The 17,021-nt window shown below is 32.0% G+C and overlaps 1 protein-coding gene across 1 annotated transcript; it reads right to left on the bottom strand.

The window, feature by feature from the left end:
- Positions 1-2,919: 2,919 nt before the first annotated feature.
- Positions 2,920-4,611, bottom strand: LOC127795385 (uncharacterized). The gene is made up of 2 exons (XM_052327031.1): positions 3,903-4,611; positions 2,920-3,574 (listed from the first exon to the last, which is right to left on the bottom strand). The coding sequence occupies exons 1-2, from the start codon at positions 4,462-4,464 to the stop codon at positions 3,168-3,170; spliced, it is 969 nt and encodes a 322-aa protein (XP_052182991.1). The 5' UTR covers positions 4,465-4,611; the 3' UTR covers positions 2,920-3,167.
- Between the last annotated feature and the right edge of the window lie 12,410 nt (positions 4,612-17,021).

Below are 17,021 nucleotides of genomic sequence, written 5' to 3'. Positions count from 1 at the left end.
TATTTGTGCGAAATCTCGAAATTATTTACAGGTGCAAAGAATGGAAAGCTCACGTTTGCTTATAAAGTACACGCAAATAGATTACTCACTAAGGAATTTAGGATAAAAAAATAAATCAAAATCAAACCATCAAATATACAAATGAATATAAAAGTTTTATATAAAAAAATCAAATAAAAAAAATTATGGACAGAAATAATAAAATATCACTATGATGATATTGCAGCTATAAATGTATATAAAACAAAATTTAACTAAATCTATATTTTAATTAAAAAATGAGTCACGAAAATAAATCTTGATAAATCATAAAATAAATTTTCAATTAAGATGTCTTCTAATGGTAATCAAATTTAAAATCTCAATTGAGCATTCTCTTTTAAGTAGATGAATTAATATTTCTTGTAATATTCTAAAATAAAGTGAGGTGCTACAAAGAAAAATAGGAAGAGAATAGGATGAGAGAACGAGTGGTTGGAGATGGAGAAAAAGAAAATTACGAGTGAGAAGAATTGAGAATGGCCCGTTTGTTACAACTTAATTAGAGAAATTATAATTTTTGGCTTCTCATATTATAGTTTCTAAAATTTAGAATAAATTGTGAAACTGTTTACTGCAACTTCTCAAAAATTATAGTTAAGCAGTTGTGGTATTTGATATCATAAGCTATAAAATAATTTATTTTTATATAATTATTCATAATATTCTTAGTAGTTATAGAATGATAATTTAAAAATTAATTAGTATATATGTATAAGTTTCAAGTATTATAAAAAAATTAATTAGTGAATAGAGAGAGATGGAGATGGCGAGAGAGATGAAGAAATCTAAAAATGGAGATGACGGTGAAGAAGAGAGACGCTTGATTGCGTGAATAGAAAGGTAATTCTTTATTAAAAATAAAGGCAAAATTGTCACAAAAATGTCATTAAAATGTGACCGTTTAATCAAAAATTGTAAAAACTAAGGTACCCCAGCTTTGAAAAAAATTAATTTCTACTCTTTCTAAAAGCTAATAAAAGTTATAAGTTAAAATTCTACAAATTAAAACAAACACTATATTTTTATTTTTTTGAATCTAGAAATTAAAAGTTATAACTTTTAGACTGTAATAAATAATAACTTTTAAATCGTAACAAACAAGCCCAATATAAGACGCAACTAAACAATAAAGTTCCAGGCGCATTATTGTTTTAGAGAATTTAAGCATTTTTTTTTTAACTTTTTAACTCGCGTTACTCCATGAATTTTCCCCTTTAGTCCTTTAATTACAATTAAGATAACTAATTAAAATTCTACACAGAACTCAGTCCAGATGGAACTTTACCAAGAAAATTAATTTTAAATTAATAATCCAATTCCTTACACTGGATTAAGGAAACTAAACTTTAATTCTAATATTTGGATAAATTAATGAAACTAAACTTTACATTGGAAGAATATTCTAACTACAAATTAGAAAAAAAAAAAAAAAAAACTATCTTCCTTCGTCCACGTTTTCTTCTCATTTGAAGCTCTGGAATCACCTGTTCATACGTTTGAATATGCCTAATTAAGTGATAAATCATCTAATGACATCTCAAAATATAGTCTTTTATGCATATAATTCAACACATAATATGCATTCACTATTTACACCCGATTATTTATTATTTATCAAGTGATGGGTTTGGCGTAAAAAGCTAATCACCCACTTAATAATACAATTTATCACTCTGTTTATCTACCAAATTATAATAGTTAGTAATGATACGATTACATATTCATGCAAAATGATAAACTGAGTTTAATATAATAAACATAGACTTTATATTCCATAAATTTCAGAGATGTAGTGCAATTTATGTAAAAAAAAAAAAACAATCTCATATGCAATAAAATATAAATTGCAAGACTCTGGTGCAATTGGAGCCAAAATGGAGGTCAATCCATAATAAACTGAAAATGGCGGTTTGAGTTCAATAACCCAGAACTTTTTGGGGTTGAAGTGTGACCGGGGAAAGTTCAGAATTTTTCAAAAATTACACCCTCACCGCCAATAGTTTTGGAATTTGTGCCCGCGCACCCCCTTCTTCTCCGGCGAACCGCTGGCCGCCAGCGAGCCTCCGGCTGCCGCAGTTGTTGCCGGAAACCACCTTCGGTTGCCTCCAGGGCTTCTCCAACTGCCTCCGCCGCCTCTCGCTTCCTGAAAAGGCCTAAACACCCCGGAATAACCGCTTGTTCTCCTATCCGGCGAATTTAGGATGCCAGACTGGTTCTATGGCGACCTGAAAACTCTCTGTTTCCTTCTTTTTTTTTTTTTCCTCTCCTTCTGCTTCTTCGCTTGCTGGTGACCTCAGATACGAAAGACACGGACTATTTATAGCCGAAAATCTGCAACCTTTGCACACCACTCTCAGCCCCGCCTGACTGACCCCTTAGGCCGCCGGACACCGCCTGTCCAATCACTTCCATCAGTCAATTCGTGTTGCATTTCGTCGTCACTCGATTTTTCTCCAATTTAATTTTCTGTAAATTTTTGACTTCGATAACCTTTTTGTTTGTGGTCAAGTCGTCGTAAGACGTTTTAATTCGATTTGCAATCGTTTGCTCAGAGTGCTTAACTCAAAATGATTTACCTAAATTATTTATCATGTCTTAATTAAGTTCTTTTTTAAAAACAAATTTCTAAATTGATTATTTTTCAATTCGACCGTCAATTACGAAATTCAGTTCTATTGTTGAAATCCAATTCTACTATTTTATTCTTGATTCTGCCTATTAATTATTATATAATAAATACGCAATATTTTTAACAAATTTCGTTCTCAAGTTTTAATTTGATTTTTTTTTTTTTTTATAAATGGAACATCTTGAAGCGAAAAGCCACTTTTTTAAGAAAAAAATAAAAATAAACAACAATAAATGAAAATTATGAGACAATAGCAGCCATTGATCCACTATAAAAGCAGCACAAACTATGATATATCTTTCCTTTACAAGCTTCATAGTATAATCTATATTAATCTTCCCCAATATAATCAATCATCTATGAAACAAAATCAAACCAATTTGATATTCAAACCCTAATCATCTATCTTTATAAACCAAAAGGAAAACAAAGAAAGAAGAAAAATATCACAAGATGGGTTTTTAGATTTCTCTTCATCCTTCAAACCTGCTTTGACTTAATGGGCCCCGCGATTGATCATCTCCACGTACTGATTCAGCGACTCCTGCCTCTGCAACCTCATCTCCTCGTTAAACTTCCTTATGAACGCCTCCACTCGCCGGTTCAGCTCGTCCTGACTCAGCGACGGCTCCTTCCTCATCTTTCCTGACCCGGGAGACGAACTCGCCGGAGACGGCTGCTCGTAGTTCGTCCTGTCCCTGAACGTCGCGGATTTCTTCACCCTCTGCGGGGACTGGTAATTCTGCGGAGCCGGGATCAACTCACGGCCCAGATTCTCCCACTGGTCAGCCTTCTTCAGGGGCCGCGCCGTCGCCGGCGAGTTCTGGCTCTCCATTATCATCTTCCACGTGTTCTCCATTGACTCGTGCCGCTTCGGCTTTGCCACCCTCAATGCTCGGCAACCTGGAAAATGGCAGGGAGAAGAAAATTACTAGGTTGTCCTTCGAATCGATTGAACTACTAGCCTTGGACCTTGGTCTTAAAAGCCTCATCAAATACAAGGCTAAAATATAGAGTTTATCGCTTCATGCTTTATGATTCGCAATCATTAAACGACATCGTTTCTTGTATCACGATACGAACGTGGAAGTGAAACGGTTGCCGATTGGGTTCGGAAACATACCAGCTAATATGGTAAAAGTGTGACCAGCGAATGTAACCGTTGTGGATTTAAATATAATGATCTATAATATTGAAATTCGAATATTAGAAAAGAAAAGTTTTGACTCACCGTCGGGACCCGCTTTTATTGGTTTCCGGTGAGCAACACTAACAGAAGCCAGGGGTTTCTCCAGCATCGGAAACAGAGTCTCCGTCTCAACTTCTGGTGATCTTATCCTTTTCGGCGGCGTCCACGTGGACCTCGAGATTACGAACTCATCTTCCTCAACCTCGGCCTCTAGACCGTTGACCACTACATTCTTCACCTCCGAAACCCCAGCCTCGCTCTCGTATACAGCTGGCGACTCCACCTCACTGAAATCAGGCTGAGCCGAGACCGGGACAGCGACATCCGTGCGCTCATCTGGCGATGAATCCGATTGCTCCGATTCATTCTTGCTGTGGAGGAAGCGAGACAAAGCGGCGATGGTGATGATGATGCCATTGACGATGAAGTACAGATACGGAGGCCTCAGCCACGAAACCAAAGCGGACCAAATCACAGGGAGATCGTTTACTGCAAAGCCTACAATCAATGGAACAGAGAACTTCAACATCATAGCGATGGACACGACTCCGGCCGAGATCAGCACAAATTTCAGAGACAGAATCCAGGAACTCGAAAACGCCATTTCTGTCCGGGGCTGGTTCGAACAGTGGTTGGAATCTTACCTTTTCCGGCGACTGTTGCCGGTGGAGGAGCGGCTTTGAGGTTCTAGAGAAAGCCTTTCGAAGCGAAAATCTGCTGGCGGTGGGGTTCGTACGAAGATGCTTCGATTGATATACAAGTTGGGAGCGGAAGCCGTGATGGTATCTGACCGTCGGATCGAGAGCGTGTTGGGGCTCCTCCACCACGTGTACACATGAAGGCTGGCCCACACTGAGGCTGCCTAATTACGTAATTTACGACAAAAGGGAAAACCTTTTATTTAGTTTCATAATTACTTGCTTGATAATTTTTGGGATATAAAATAATGTTTTTATATTCATATATGGGAAATGATTATATCAAAATTAAGTAAATTTTATCTTAAACTATGAGGGGCAGGAATATTTGAATTTTTTAAATGAGCAGCCTGCAACGGTAGGATAAGGCGATAAGCGACCGTTAGCCGGGGAGGATGTCCGAGAATTCTGAACCGCGGTCTGGCGGCTCCGGGTGATGGCTCAAGCCAGCCTGCCAAGTTTCCTGCTTTAAAATAAAAAAAAAAAAAGTATTTATTTCTTCTTTAATTAATAATTATAGAAGGTCACGTCTCAGAATTAAGAAAGTATTGGGGTGGGTCCACGTGTGGCCCTGTACTTCATGCCTTTTTCAATAATTTTTGCCATCTTTTTTAAGAAAGGAAATTTAGTATTGAAAACACCAAAAAATATAACAAAAGAAAAATATCTCACATTTTCATGTGTAGATGCCATGTGAAGGGTACTGGATTCACTTTTATGTTTCAGTCCATGTCAAGTATGTATTTAAGGAAAGGCTAAAGGTATATCCAGCCCTCTCACATGTTATTATTTAATTATTTTAATTTTTTAACTTAAATAAGAACCTATTAATTTCTTCAACTTCTAATTTTAAATTTATTATGTACCTCAATTATTAATTTTATAATAACTACATACCTTAATGCATCAAGCATTGCGCGTGAGTTACACACGCAGTCTAATGTGGGTTGTCGAGCGCCGACGGTAGATAGTTGCCTGAAACGACAAAGAAAAAGCGATAGCGAGAGAGACCGACAGAGAGAGAAAGCAAGAGCGAGAGAGACCGACAAAGAGAGAGCGAGAGAGAGACAGAGAGAGGAAGAAAACTATCGCCGGTGACGGAAGAGGAAGACGACTGCCCGTCCTCCTACCTGCTGGACTGACTTCCTATGCCATAGCCCTACACAGCCCAATCAAAGCCATCGTCGACCCCCTAACCCAAATTGACGCTTGCGCCACCCTCCCAACGCCATAGCTGGCCACCCGCACGAGGAAGACGAACGAGCGAGCGACTACTCGCCTCCTACTTTATCGGCTCAGATCTGCCCTCGCCCACACCCAGTCGCTGCTATCAACGGCCCCCGACCCCGGTCGACGCCTCCCACGTTGCTGACGATCACCGACAGAGAGAAAGAGAGTGAGAGCAAGAAAGAGGTAGGTCGTTGGCGAGAAGGAAAGAAGAAGAAGATAAAGGTGCTGCAGCAGGTTGCTGGCGAGAAAGAAGGAAGAAAAAGATGGTGCAACTATACGCACCTCAATCGCGTGTATAACACACATGCTGACCCAAGTATTTACCAAGTTCAAAATTGGAAGTTGAGGGGTTAATAGATCCTTGTTTAAGTTTAGGGGGGAAAATGGTTAAATGATGAAAGGTGAAGGGGCTGATTATGCCTTTAGCCTTTAAAGAAATGTTGGATTGATATTTAATTTTTTTAGGGTAAATAGTAAAAAAACCTTAAAACTTTTTTTTGTAAATTTTTTTAAATGTTTTAATTTTAAAAATTGTATCTTAATTAGTTTAATTGGGTGTAATTTTATCCAATATCTAATATCAATTTAAGAAGCGTGTGTCATTGTTGACGTGACAAGTTATATGTTATAAAAAATATAAAAGTGGGATCTACATGTATAATTTTTTTTTTTATATTTTTTCATATGTATACATATGGATCTCACTTATATATTTTTTTTATGACATGATGTGCCATATTAGCAATGACATATGCCTCCCAAATTGATTTTAAATGTTAGATAAAATTACGAATAATGTTATTTATCTAGATGTGACATCTTTTCATTAGATAATAAAAGTGTGCACAATAAATATGGATACTTGTACATTTTCATTATCCAATAAAAATGTGCCACCTAGACTAGAGATAGATCTTCAATTTAGATAAATAGTATTATTCTAAAATTACACTCAATTGGAATAAAATTTTCAAAATTAAAACGTTTACATAAATTTGTAAATTGGCGAAAAGATTTGGATTTTTTTTTCTATTTTTCCTTAATTTTAATATTTAGGTGATATTCTTATATTCATATATTATGTTATGTATCATATTAATATAAATATATGATATATTATTATATGAATATTGCTTTAAATATCAAAATTAAGTGTTAACTTAATATTTTTTATATAATTATAACTTATTTAAGTCTTTGTGAGCATAATTATAACTCATTTGAGTTTTCTGAGATTAATTAAGATAGGAGTAGTGTAGATTATGTTTTGAAGAGAATTATTTTATACGTCCGTCCACTTGTTGCCTGTTATATTAATGATGCGATTAAAAGATACTTTATTTTCATACAAGATATTATTTGTTTTAAATGTTGTGATTAAAAGATATTTGTTTTATACGTCCACTTGTTACCTGTTATATTAATGATGTGATTAAAAGATAGTTTATTTTCATACAAGATATTATTTGTTTTAACTTAGCGATATATAAACATAAATATATATTTTTGGGTAAAAACACCCTTTTCTTATTTGTAACTTATAACTTATTATCTCCCAATAGACATTATTTTCAAATAATTGAAAAACAGAAGTAACAATGATAATTTTTGCTCAAACACGAGTAAAACTTGTAACTGAAAAATTCGTCTTCAAGTCGTCAGAATTTTGCAAGACAAAAACTTATAAGAGGTCGAAAGACATTTTCTACGCAAATATTTTGATATTTAAGTCAAACTCTTGATAGAGTTCTTGAATTAGTGTTACAGACATATTCTTTTTGAATGTGAGCAAATTATTTATAAGAGTATTTGGGGATTTATAATAAGCATTACCGGTATTCCAAGATTGACTAGTATTTGGACTCTTATAGATAAATCTTATCTTTTATGAGATTTCTAGAGGAATTTTTGCATTTATCTTGTTTGCACTTTTAGTTTTATGAATATCCTACAAAGAGTTTTTTTGAGAGACATTAAGATCTCTTGGAGACACTTTTCGCTCGAGTCTTCCAATACTCTCCTAAAAACACTCAACCAAGAACATTTCCTTGTTCTTTTGGGCTGGAGCCCCCCCCCCTCCCCTTTTTTTTTTAGCTCTTTTGTTGTATCTTCAAGTTTTGGATTTTATTTCTTCATAGGTTTCGTAATTGGATTGATGTCTATTCATTGGATAGATCATTTTACCCTAAGTATTTTTCCCTTGCAGCCTTTCTCTAGATTTTTCTCTTGATTTCTCCCTAGCTCTCGCATTGGGTTTATTTTACTAGACTTTGGTTTAGATACACATCAATTGCTCCCCACTCTTTTCTCCAGATTTTCAAGAGAGAATACTATCTTTTGTTGTCATTTTTTAGGAGGACTTCATTGGTTGAAGGATTCTTATAACATTTACCTTCAATAGGTTTTCGTTTTCTATAACCCATTGGTTTAATATACAGAACTTCTTATTACCAAGACCATTTTTACCCTTTTGTGTTTCAATTTTTAAACCATTCTCCCACTTCTGCATTTTAATTTTTAAATTGTTTTCACACTTTTGTGTTTCCATTTTTAGACTACTCTCACTCTTTCGTATTTTGATTTTTAGATTGTTTTTACATCTTTACGCTTCAATTTTTTGGATGATATTCCCTAGATCATTCTCACGCTTTTATATTTTCAATTTTATGTCGATCTCTCACTTTTGCACTTTAGATTTTAGACCGTTCTCACACTTTTGTATTTCGATTTTTAAACAATTCTCATGCCTTTACGCTTCGATTTTTTGGGTGATATTCCCTAGATTATTCTCATGCTTTTACTTTTTCGGTTGTTAATCTCACTCTTTTGTGCTTTTAATGCTAGGTTATTCTAGATCATTCTCATATATTTATCACTTTGGATTCTAAGTTATCCTAGATCATTTTCATGTATTTATCTCTTTTGATTTTGGGTTATCTTAGATTATTCTCGTGCTTTTGCATTTTCGATTTTTAATCCAATCTCATGCATTGTGAGTTTTTTATGCAAAAATTTCCCCCTATCATTTTTTAGATTTTTTGTGTTTTCTAATGCTACTTTTATGATGGATGATGATTCTTAGATCATTTTCACGCTTTTGTGTTTTCGATTTTAATCAAATCTAACATATATTTGTTCTTCTGATACTAGGCTTTTGGGAATGATGTACCCTGGATCATTATCACATTTTTATGTTTTTGGTTTTAATCTAGCTTCACGTATTTTGTGCTTTTGATTCTAGGTTTATCAGTCCATCCTTTTATTCTTCTTGGCAAACCCGGCCCTAGGTTGTTCTTGCGCATTTTTCACTTCCAATGCTAGGTTTTCTTGTTCACTAAGATTTTAATCCTTTTTCATGCACCCATTGTCCTAAAAAATAAAATACACATAAAGGAAATTACAATAGGGTAAAAGTTATTTTATTCAAGCATACTCTTTCTACATTGGATTATACCCCTTGTCTTTAGGCTAATCAATTTGGGTCTTAGTGTCCACAAATCTTCTCAAATTCCCTTATCTGATCAAAACCTCTATTTGATCCATCAACTCACGTCATTTGTCAGTGGGGTGTTTGTGAGTTCTGTTGAATTAGTATAAAGCTTCTTTTTTTCTCTCCAAAGGTTTGTTAGTCTTGTTGGAGAATTTGATGAGGTAACTCCCTCTACAATTGCTAAGATAGAGCATAGTGATTATGTGAGCGGAGTATAGTTTCTTAATTGGAACCAAGAAGGGTCATCATTTTTTTTGGATTTTTCTTCCCTCTTATTTGTCCTTTCATCATAATCTCTTGCTTTTCTCTTTTTATCCTTTTCTTCATTTCTTCCAACTATCCTCGTTACCTTAGCCTACAAAACATATTTGTTGTCTCAAATAAATAAGTCTACCAAACATGTGGGTTTATCCAAAGTGAGGGATTCTTGTAATGGTACCAACTTTATCCTTTAGAGTATTGCAGGAGTTGCCACACTCACCTGCAAGTCTTGAATGTCCGAGGTTGCACTTTTGAACCTTTAGACATATTGTTTGAAAGTTTCCTTGCCACTTTGTTAGATACTAAATAAATATGTAGCATCTTTCTTTCTTTGAATGTTGATAATAAAGGCATTAGTGAACTCTCTTCTCAATTGCTCAAAAGATGAGATAGACTTTTCGATCAAGCTATTAAATCATGTGTATGCATAGCTAGTTAGAGTTAAAAGAAATGTCGACATATGATAGCATCCTCCTAACCATATAGAAATTACATCACACACTCATAGTTTTGACTGTTATCTAGCAGATCACTTTTTCTCGAGTAAATAGTAAGTTGGGTCATCTTAAATTTAGAAATAAGGGGTTTATACATGATTTCAAGAGTGAAGAGAATCTTTCTCTTATGTTGGTCCTTTTTTTTATGGGTATCATTTTCTTTTGTTCTAGCACATATTCAATCATTTTCTTCATGTTGAGAGCTTCACGACTGCTAGAAATAGATTAATTGTCAATTTCAAGTTAATGCCTTGGTAAGACCACAATTGTGTGGTTTCTACTATTTCCTAGGATTTTTCTCCATACGGCTGGTTATCCTAGCTTTATTTCCAACTAGGGCTTTGCCCAATCTTTCTTATCGCTTCGGGAGACTCTCTTGTGCCTCTCTCTTTTTCTCTTTCAAAAAACCCCTGGGGAATGGCCTTGTGGGGTACTCTCTAGTAGGGTTTGTGGTAGTGGCCCATCTTTTGCATAATTCTAGAGAGTGGGTAGAAATGGAGATTGAGGCATGACTGTCTGGAGAAAGATTACCATCTCCAAGAGAGCCCTGATGCTTTCTTCATGTTGCCTTTGAAGTTATTCATATTCACTCCAAGAAACAGTCATAGGTGTTATCTTGAAGGTTCCAGTAGGTCTTCCTGGGAGAGTCTCCTGAGTGCGCAGCAAGTTTGGGTGACTACTAACATTTGGTTTCTCTTTCGGGTTTTTGGCTACTTAAGACCTCGTGCGAGCCAATCTATAGATTTTGCATGTTTTAGCTTTTTTATCAAATTCCCACAAAAAGTGTCAATTATTGTCATTCAAACACAACAATAAAATTTGTTGCTGGGAAATTAGTCTTCAGGTTGTTGGCATTTTGCAAGACAAAAATTGATCAAAGGACACAAGACATTCACTATAAAAACATTCTCATATTTAAGTCAGACCCTTGAAATTGTAAAGTATTGTTATAGATTTCTTGAATTAGTGTTAGAGATATACCATTTCTGAATATGAGTTCACCTATTTATAAGAGAGTTTAAGGGTTTGTAATAAACATCACTGATATTTTGAACTTGACTAAAATTTAAACTTTTATGGATAAATCTTATTTTTTGTGAGATTCTTGGAGAATTTTTAAAATTATCTTGTTTGCGCATTTTTGGTTCTAAGAAAACCCCACGAAAACCCTTTTTGCAGAAGTCTATTGAGATTTTTTCAAGGACCCACAGAGGTCTCTTGGAATCTTTTGGCAAGAAACTTTTCTTTTGGCCTTTTTGCTTTATCTTTAGTTTTTTTATTTTGCTCTTTTGTGGGCTTTGTAATTGGATCGATATATGCTCATTGGATCGATCCTTTTGCCCCAAATATTTTTCTCTTAGGGTCATCCCTTGAGTTTTTCTTCTCCTATTGATTTTATTTTATTGTGCCTTAATCTACATTCACATCTATTATTATTAAAAAAAATTGAAAATGCAGAACCTAAGACACTATTATCTTTGTTGTTTTTATGTTATTTTTAATTTTTAATTTTTTAAATAGTAAAAATGTGTTTATTTTCATATTTTTAAAAATTTATTTTCAAAAATAAAAAAAATTATAAAGAGAACTCAAAATAATAAAAAATTATTTTGACTATTTTTATCATAAACACATTTAAAATTTTTAAAATTCAAAAAATGCTATAGATAAAAAGAACGTATTTTTAATAATTTTAAAATAGATATAAAAAATTAAAAATTAATTTAAAAATCAAAACTGAAAAACAAATAGAACAGTCTGAGAAATACTTTGGACCTTGGCTGTTATGTAACGAATAATTTGCATAATTAGGATAACATATGGGTTTGAATATTTACCCATCACGTTCGAGACTCATTTACAAGTTCAGAATTAGAATAAAGAAACTAATCTAGAATACCAAAGAAACTGAACATCTATTGTCGCCGGCCACCTGGCTGATCGGTGATTCCTATGATCGGAATCGATTATTGGATTCCCCCAACTGTAGTGATTCATATATTAAAAAATAAGTTTGATCAGACGGTTGATTTTTTGTAGATCTAAGAATTAATTCTATAGTTAAAAAACTCTAACATGTTTATGGACAAATAGAAGTTGACGAAAACTTACCGAAGGGCGACCACGGTGGTGCAAATCGGAGGAGTGAGAGATGCACTCATCGTAGGCGTTGAAGTCGGCATTGCTGTGTCAGAGGTCCAAGTTGGTGTCGACGTTAGAGCGGAAGCATTGGAGGTGGTTGCCTTGCTTCAATAGAAACAACAGTCAGTGTCAGAGGTAAAGAGGAAACATCGCATCGGCGTTAACAAAGACATCGGAAGGGGCGATGGTGCCACCGTGTAGGAAAGTCGAAGACGATGGAGGTCGAGCAAACAGAAGGACCAAGGATCGCTTCGGTCCTTTCGCCTTCTGGGTCTTCTTAGTCTTCTTTTTGATCTACGAAGCCTCGAAATCGAAGAGCCTTCGTCTTTGTCTTCGCCATCGACGATGGCAAGGGAGGGTGGAAGGAGATCTAGGATGAAAATGAAATGGCGAGAGAGAGAGAGAGAGAAGGACGAAGAGGGAAGGAAAGAAGGACGAAGGGATGGTGGAGGGAGATCTGGGGTGTCGCACCCGCGTGAGGGGGGGAGTTCACGGTTCGATTTGGGGGGGGGTGTTATTGCTCCACGGTTCAATTTGATTTTCACTGAACCGAATAACTAATTTTTTACTAAATAAATAATTGAAATCGAATCGATTATTATGGCTAATCGAATCAAACCGACCGAACTAGTCGGTTCGGTTCTGTTAAATCGGTTTACCCGATTTTTTGCACACCCCTACTTGCGATTTACTTTATCTGTCAAAATTAAGGGCACAAACAGCGGGAGACAACGCAAGAGTTTAGGGCGATAATCTCAAGTAACAACTAAAAAAAATGCAAAATTTATTTAAGAAATGTCATTATAATGATATAGTAGTAGTGCTATCTTTTTAAGTACGAGTTCCCAATTAAATACAAATAATTATAAAATATCAACATATATTAGACGAGCGAGCGTGATAAAGTGAGAGCCACAACACAAATAATTTGAGTGTGATGGTATGAGTGAGTTAATGGAGTTGTGTGCTCAGAGCAAATGTCATGGGTGTATGGCCCATACCCTAAAAAATAAGTTAACATATGATAAATAATGTTAGAATGGTGCTTAATAAATAAAAGATATACAAGTGAGTTAGGATTAAAATAATTTGTACATGAAACATATAAAAATAAGATGACTCACCTAATCAAAGTCAATTGAATAAAAATTGAGAAAATTTTCAATTAAATAGGGAGGGAAAAACTGAATAAAACTTGTTGATAATTAATATAACTAGTGGTGAACCCGTGTGATACACGGGAGAGTTTAATTTAAAAATAAAAAATAAACTTATTATTTTAAATAATTTTAATAGAATTGATAATTATAATTTTTTTTAATTTTCAATCATTTATCAAAATTTAAGTTTAATTAATTATTCTCTATTCAATATACTAATAGAAAACACTTTTAATTTAATGTGTTAAAGAATAATTAACATATTAAGTAGGTCACTTGATAAAATATTTATAAATTTTTTTATTTATTATATTATATTTATTTATAAATAAATATTATAAAATCTACAATATATCCACTCAAAGACGTTCGTTATTTTTTATTTATTATATTATAATTATAATTATAAATTAAAACTCTTAAATATGAGTAAGAATAAGTTTTTTAATAATAACAAAATTTTAAAAATATGAATTTTGATTTCTTCCATAATCTTAAAAATATGATATCTTAAATATTAATTAACATTGAAAAACCCTAACATTTGATAACCTTAAATTTTTTTTTATAAATTTGTTAACATATCACATTTTCAAGACTATAATATAATTATTAAAGTAATTAATAATTAATTAATCACTATTTTTTATTTAATGCAAGTTTTTTAGGAAAAAAATTCACTATTGATTGACACTTAGCAAAATACTTTGTTTGACTATCATATTTTAATATTATATAAATATATATAGAATAAAAATGTAAAGATAATATTTTAAATAAATAGACAATTTTCTATGACTTAATTAATAGGTTAAGTTGTCTATTAATATTTCTCATAAAATAAATACAAATTTAATATAAATTTTAGAAGCAAAAAACAATTTGAAAGATTTTTGGAGAGAACAAAAATTTGCAAACTATTTTACTTTAATATAATATATTATATATTATTATATTATACAAAGATAAGATTTTATTTAATGGATAATTTTTTGTGATTTAATTAATATTTTAAGTGTCTATTCATATTTCTCATAAATAGTATTTCTTTTTGATTGAATGATGGATTAATTGATGATAAGATCTAACAAAAAATATTTATTTTTGATTAATTAATAACATCAAAAAATTCATGCAAGTTTAATACAAATTTTAGATATAAAAAATTGTTTCGCGGATTTTTGGAAGGAATAAATATTTGCATACTATTCTACTATATTATATATTATATATAATATATAATATTTATATTATATTATATAAAGATAGAATTTTATATAATTAAATGAACAATTTTATGTCACTTAATTAATAATTTAAGTGTCTATTCATATTTCTCATAAATAGTATTTATTTTTGATTGATTGACGGATTAATTAAATATTTAATATTCACATAATAATGTATTGAAAAACTCATGATTGGTATTGAAAAATTTTTGTTTTTAAAATTCATTATTAATTTTACAATAATTAATACTTATTATTTCAAAACAATTGAAAGATTTAAATTATTAATGTAAATTACAAAATATAAATTATTAATACAATAAGTACTAAATGTAAATCATTAATGCAAGTTTTGGGGAGAAATTTTATTACTACTTATTATTTCAAAACAATTGAAAGATTTAAATTATTAAAGAAAATTATTAATGCAATAAGTGTTAATTGCAAATCATTAATGGAAGTTTTGGGAGGAATTTTTTTTTTTCAAGACTATCCTACTTTTATATATATATAAATTCTTAAATATGTTCACGGTTATAATGACTTTATAAATAATATGTTAATAAATAAAAATATATAGCATTTTTCCAACCCTTGACTGAATAGACTCTCTGGCTCCTGCAATGTGCGACTATTAATTAACAGGGTATTAATTTTTCCAACACTTGTATTAATTAACAGCATTTTTCTAACACTTACTGACTATTAATTTAAGAATTTTTAAATTGTTAAAATTCATAATTCTTAATAATACTTTTGAAAATCTTTGATTTTCAAGATTTGTTCAATTTTATATTTGATTAGTTTTAAATATTCTCAGAAATATTGGGTTTTTTTTTTTAATTTTATATTCCTATGTTAGTTTAAACGCAACATTTTTAGAAATTTATGTTATTTTTTTAAAATTATCCTTATTTAATTTTTTATTTTAAAAAATAAATTTCTTCTGATATATAAAATATTGAGACTTACAGTCTCTTTACGAAGTCAAAAAAGTCATTTTTTTAACACATTATATATATATGTGTATATATATACATATAAATATATATATTATATATAAATATGTATTAGTATGAATATGTGTGTGTATATATACATATTTTATATGTTTTATAATATATATATTTGTAAGGAAGATACGACAAAGATAATCGTGAAAGGACTACGAGATTATAAGAGAGTAATAGATATTTTAATTTTTTTATTTGTGAAATTTTTTTTATCTTAATCTCTTATGGAAATTTTTTTATAGGAAAGTTGATTAGAAATAAATTTTAAAAATATTATTTTTTAGAATTATTTTTTAAAAAATTATATCAAATATAAGAATATAGATTTGTAACCTAATATTCTCATAAATTTAAAAATTTCTCGTACTAAATATTATTTTAATAAAAATCAGAGATAATGTTGAGAATTAATAATTGATTAGATAGAGATAGAGAGAGAGAAGAAGGGGAAGTTGATTTACGGAGCTGTTAGCGGCGGCCGACGTCCAGCAGTCTAAAAAGAGAGGAAGATTAGCAGCTATGGTTAGGTAGTAATTAAATTAATTAATTAAAATTAAATTTAAACCCAGGACGCGTGTAAGCTGTCTGTGGATTCTCCTCGCCTTCTGTAGCAAGTAACCACCCAATTGGTTACAGCTAATTAAATCCCTCTTTATCCAAATCATAATCCCAACCATCTTTATGCAATATATATATATTTTTTATATATTGCTTATTGACCCTACTGCCGTACATCAACTCCAACTTTAAAATAAAACTCTCGTCTATTTTCTTTTCAATAAAAGTCACATCTACCTTATATATAAATTAAGACATAACAAAATATTATTATAAATAATAAACACTGAAAGTTAAATTTGATATTACAAATATGAAAGGAGGACTTGGGCTTGGGCTTGGACTTGGACTTGGACTTGGACTTGGACGTTGGGGGCAACTCTTCAAGAGCTTTTCTTCAGCCCTTTTGGGAAAGCGTTTCACATTGACCTGCTCTTTTTTTGTTTTTTGTTTTTTTTTTTAATTTGAGGGTATTCTGACAGAATATGCTCTTTGGTTTATCCTTAAAAGGAACAGAGACAGTCGGTGGGTCCGCCCAAAAGCTGGGCCGACTTCCACAAAATTTGATTGTCCCAACTACTACGCGTAGAGAAGCAGTGAGTTTATGGGGCCAAGTATGTATATTCATTTGATTTAATGTGATTAATTTAAGGGAGTCTAATTTAATTTTTAAATTTTATTAATATCGAGCTTAGTTTATATTAGACTATCAAATTTACTTGGATTGAACTACTGTAATTATCAAATTTAACATGAAAGCCGAAGATATTAAAAAGACTAAAGCAATTTCATAATAGTGCCTGAGCATGCAAATAGAATTCACTTTAAATGCATAAACAAGTTCTAGAGTTGTAATTGAGTCGAGTTGAATTCCGTTAAGTCT

Source organism: Diospyros lotus, chromosome 2, assembly GCF_014633365.1.
Source record: "Diospyros lotus cultivar Yz01 chromosome 2, ASM1463336v1, whole genome shotgun sequence".
Lineage (NCBI taxonomy): Eukaryota > Viridiplantae > Streptophyta > Magnoliopsida > Ericales > Ebenaceae > Diospyros > Diospyros lotus.
The sequence above is the reverse complement of the archived record's forward strand: the minus strand, read 5'-3'. Positions and strand labels throughout refer to the sequence as shown.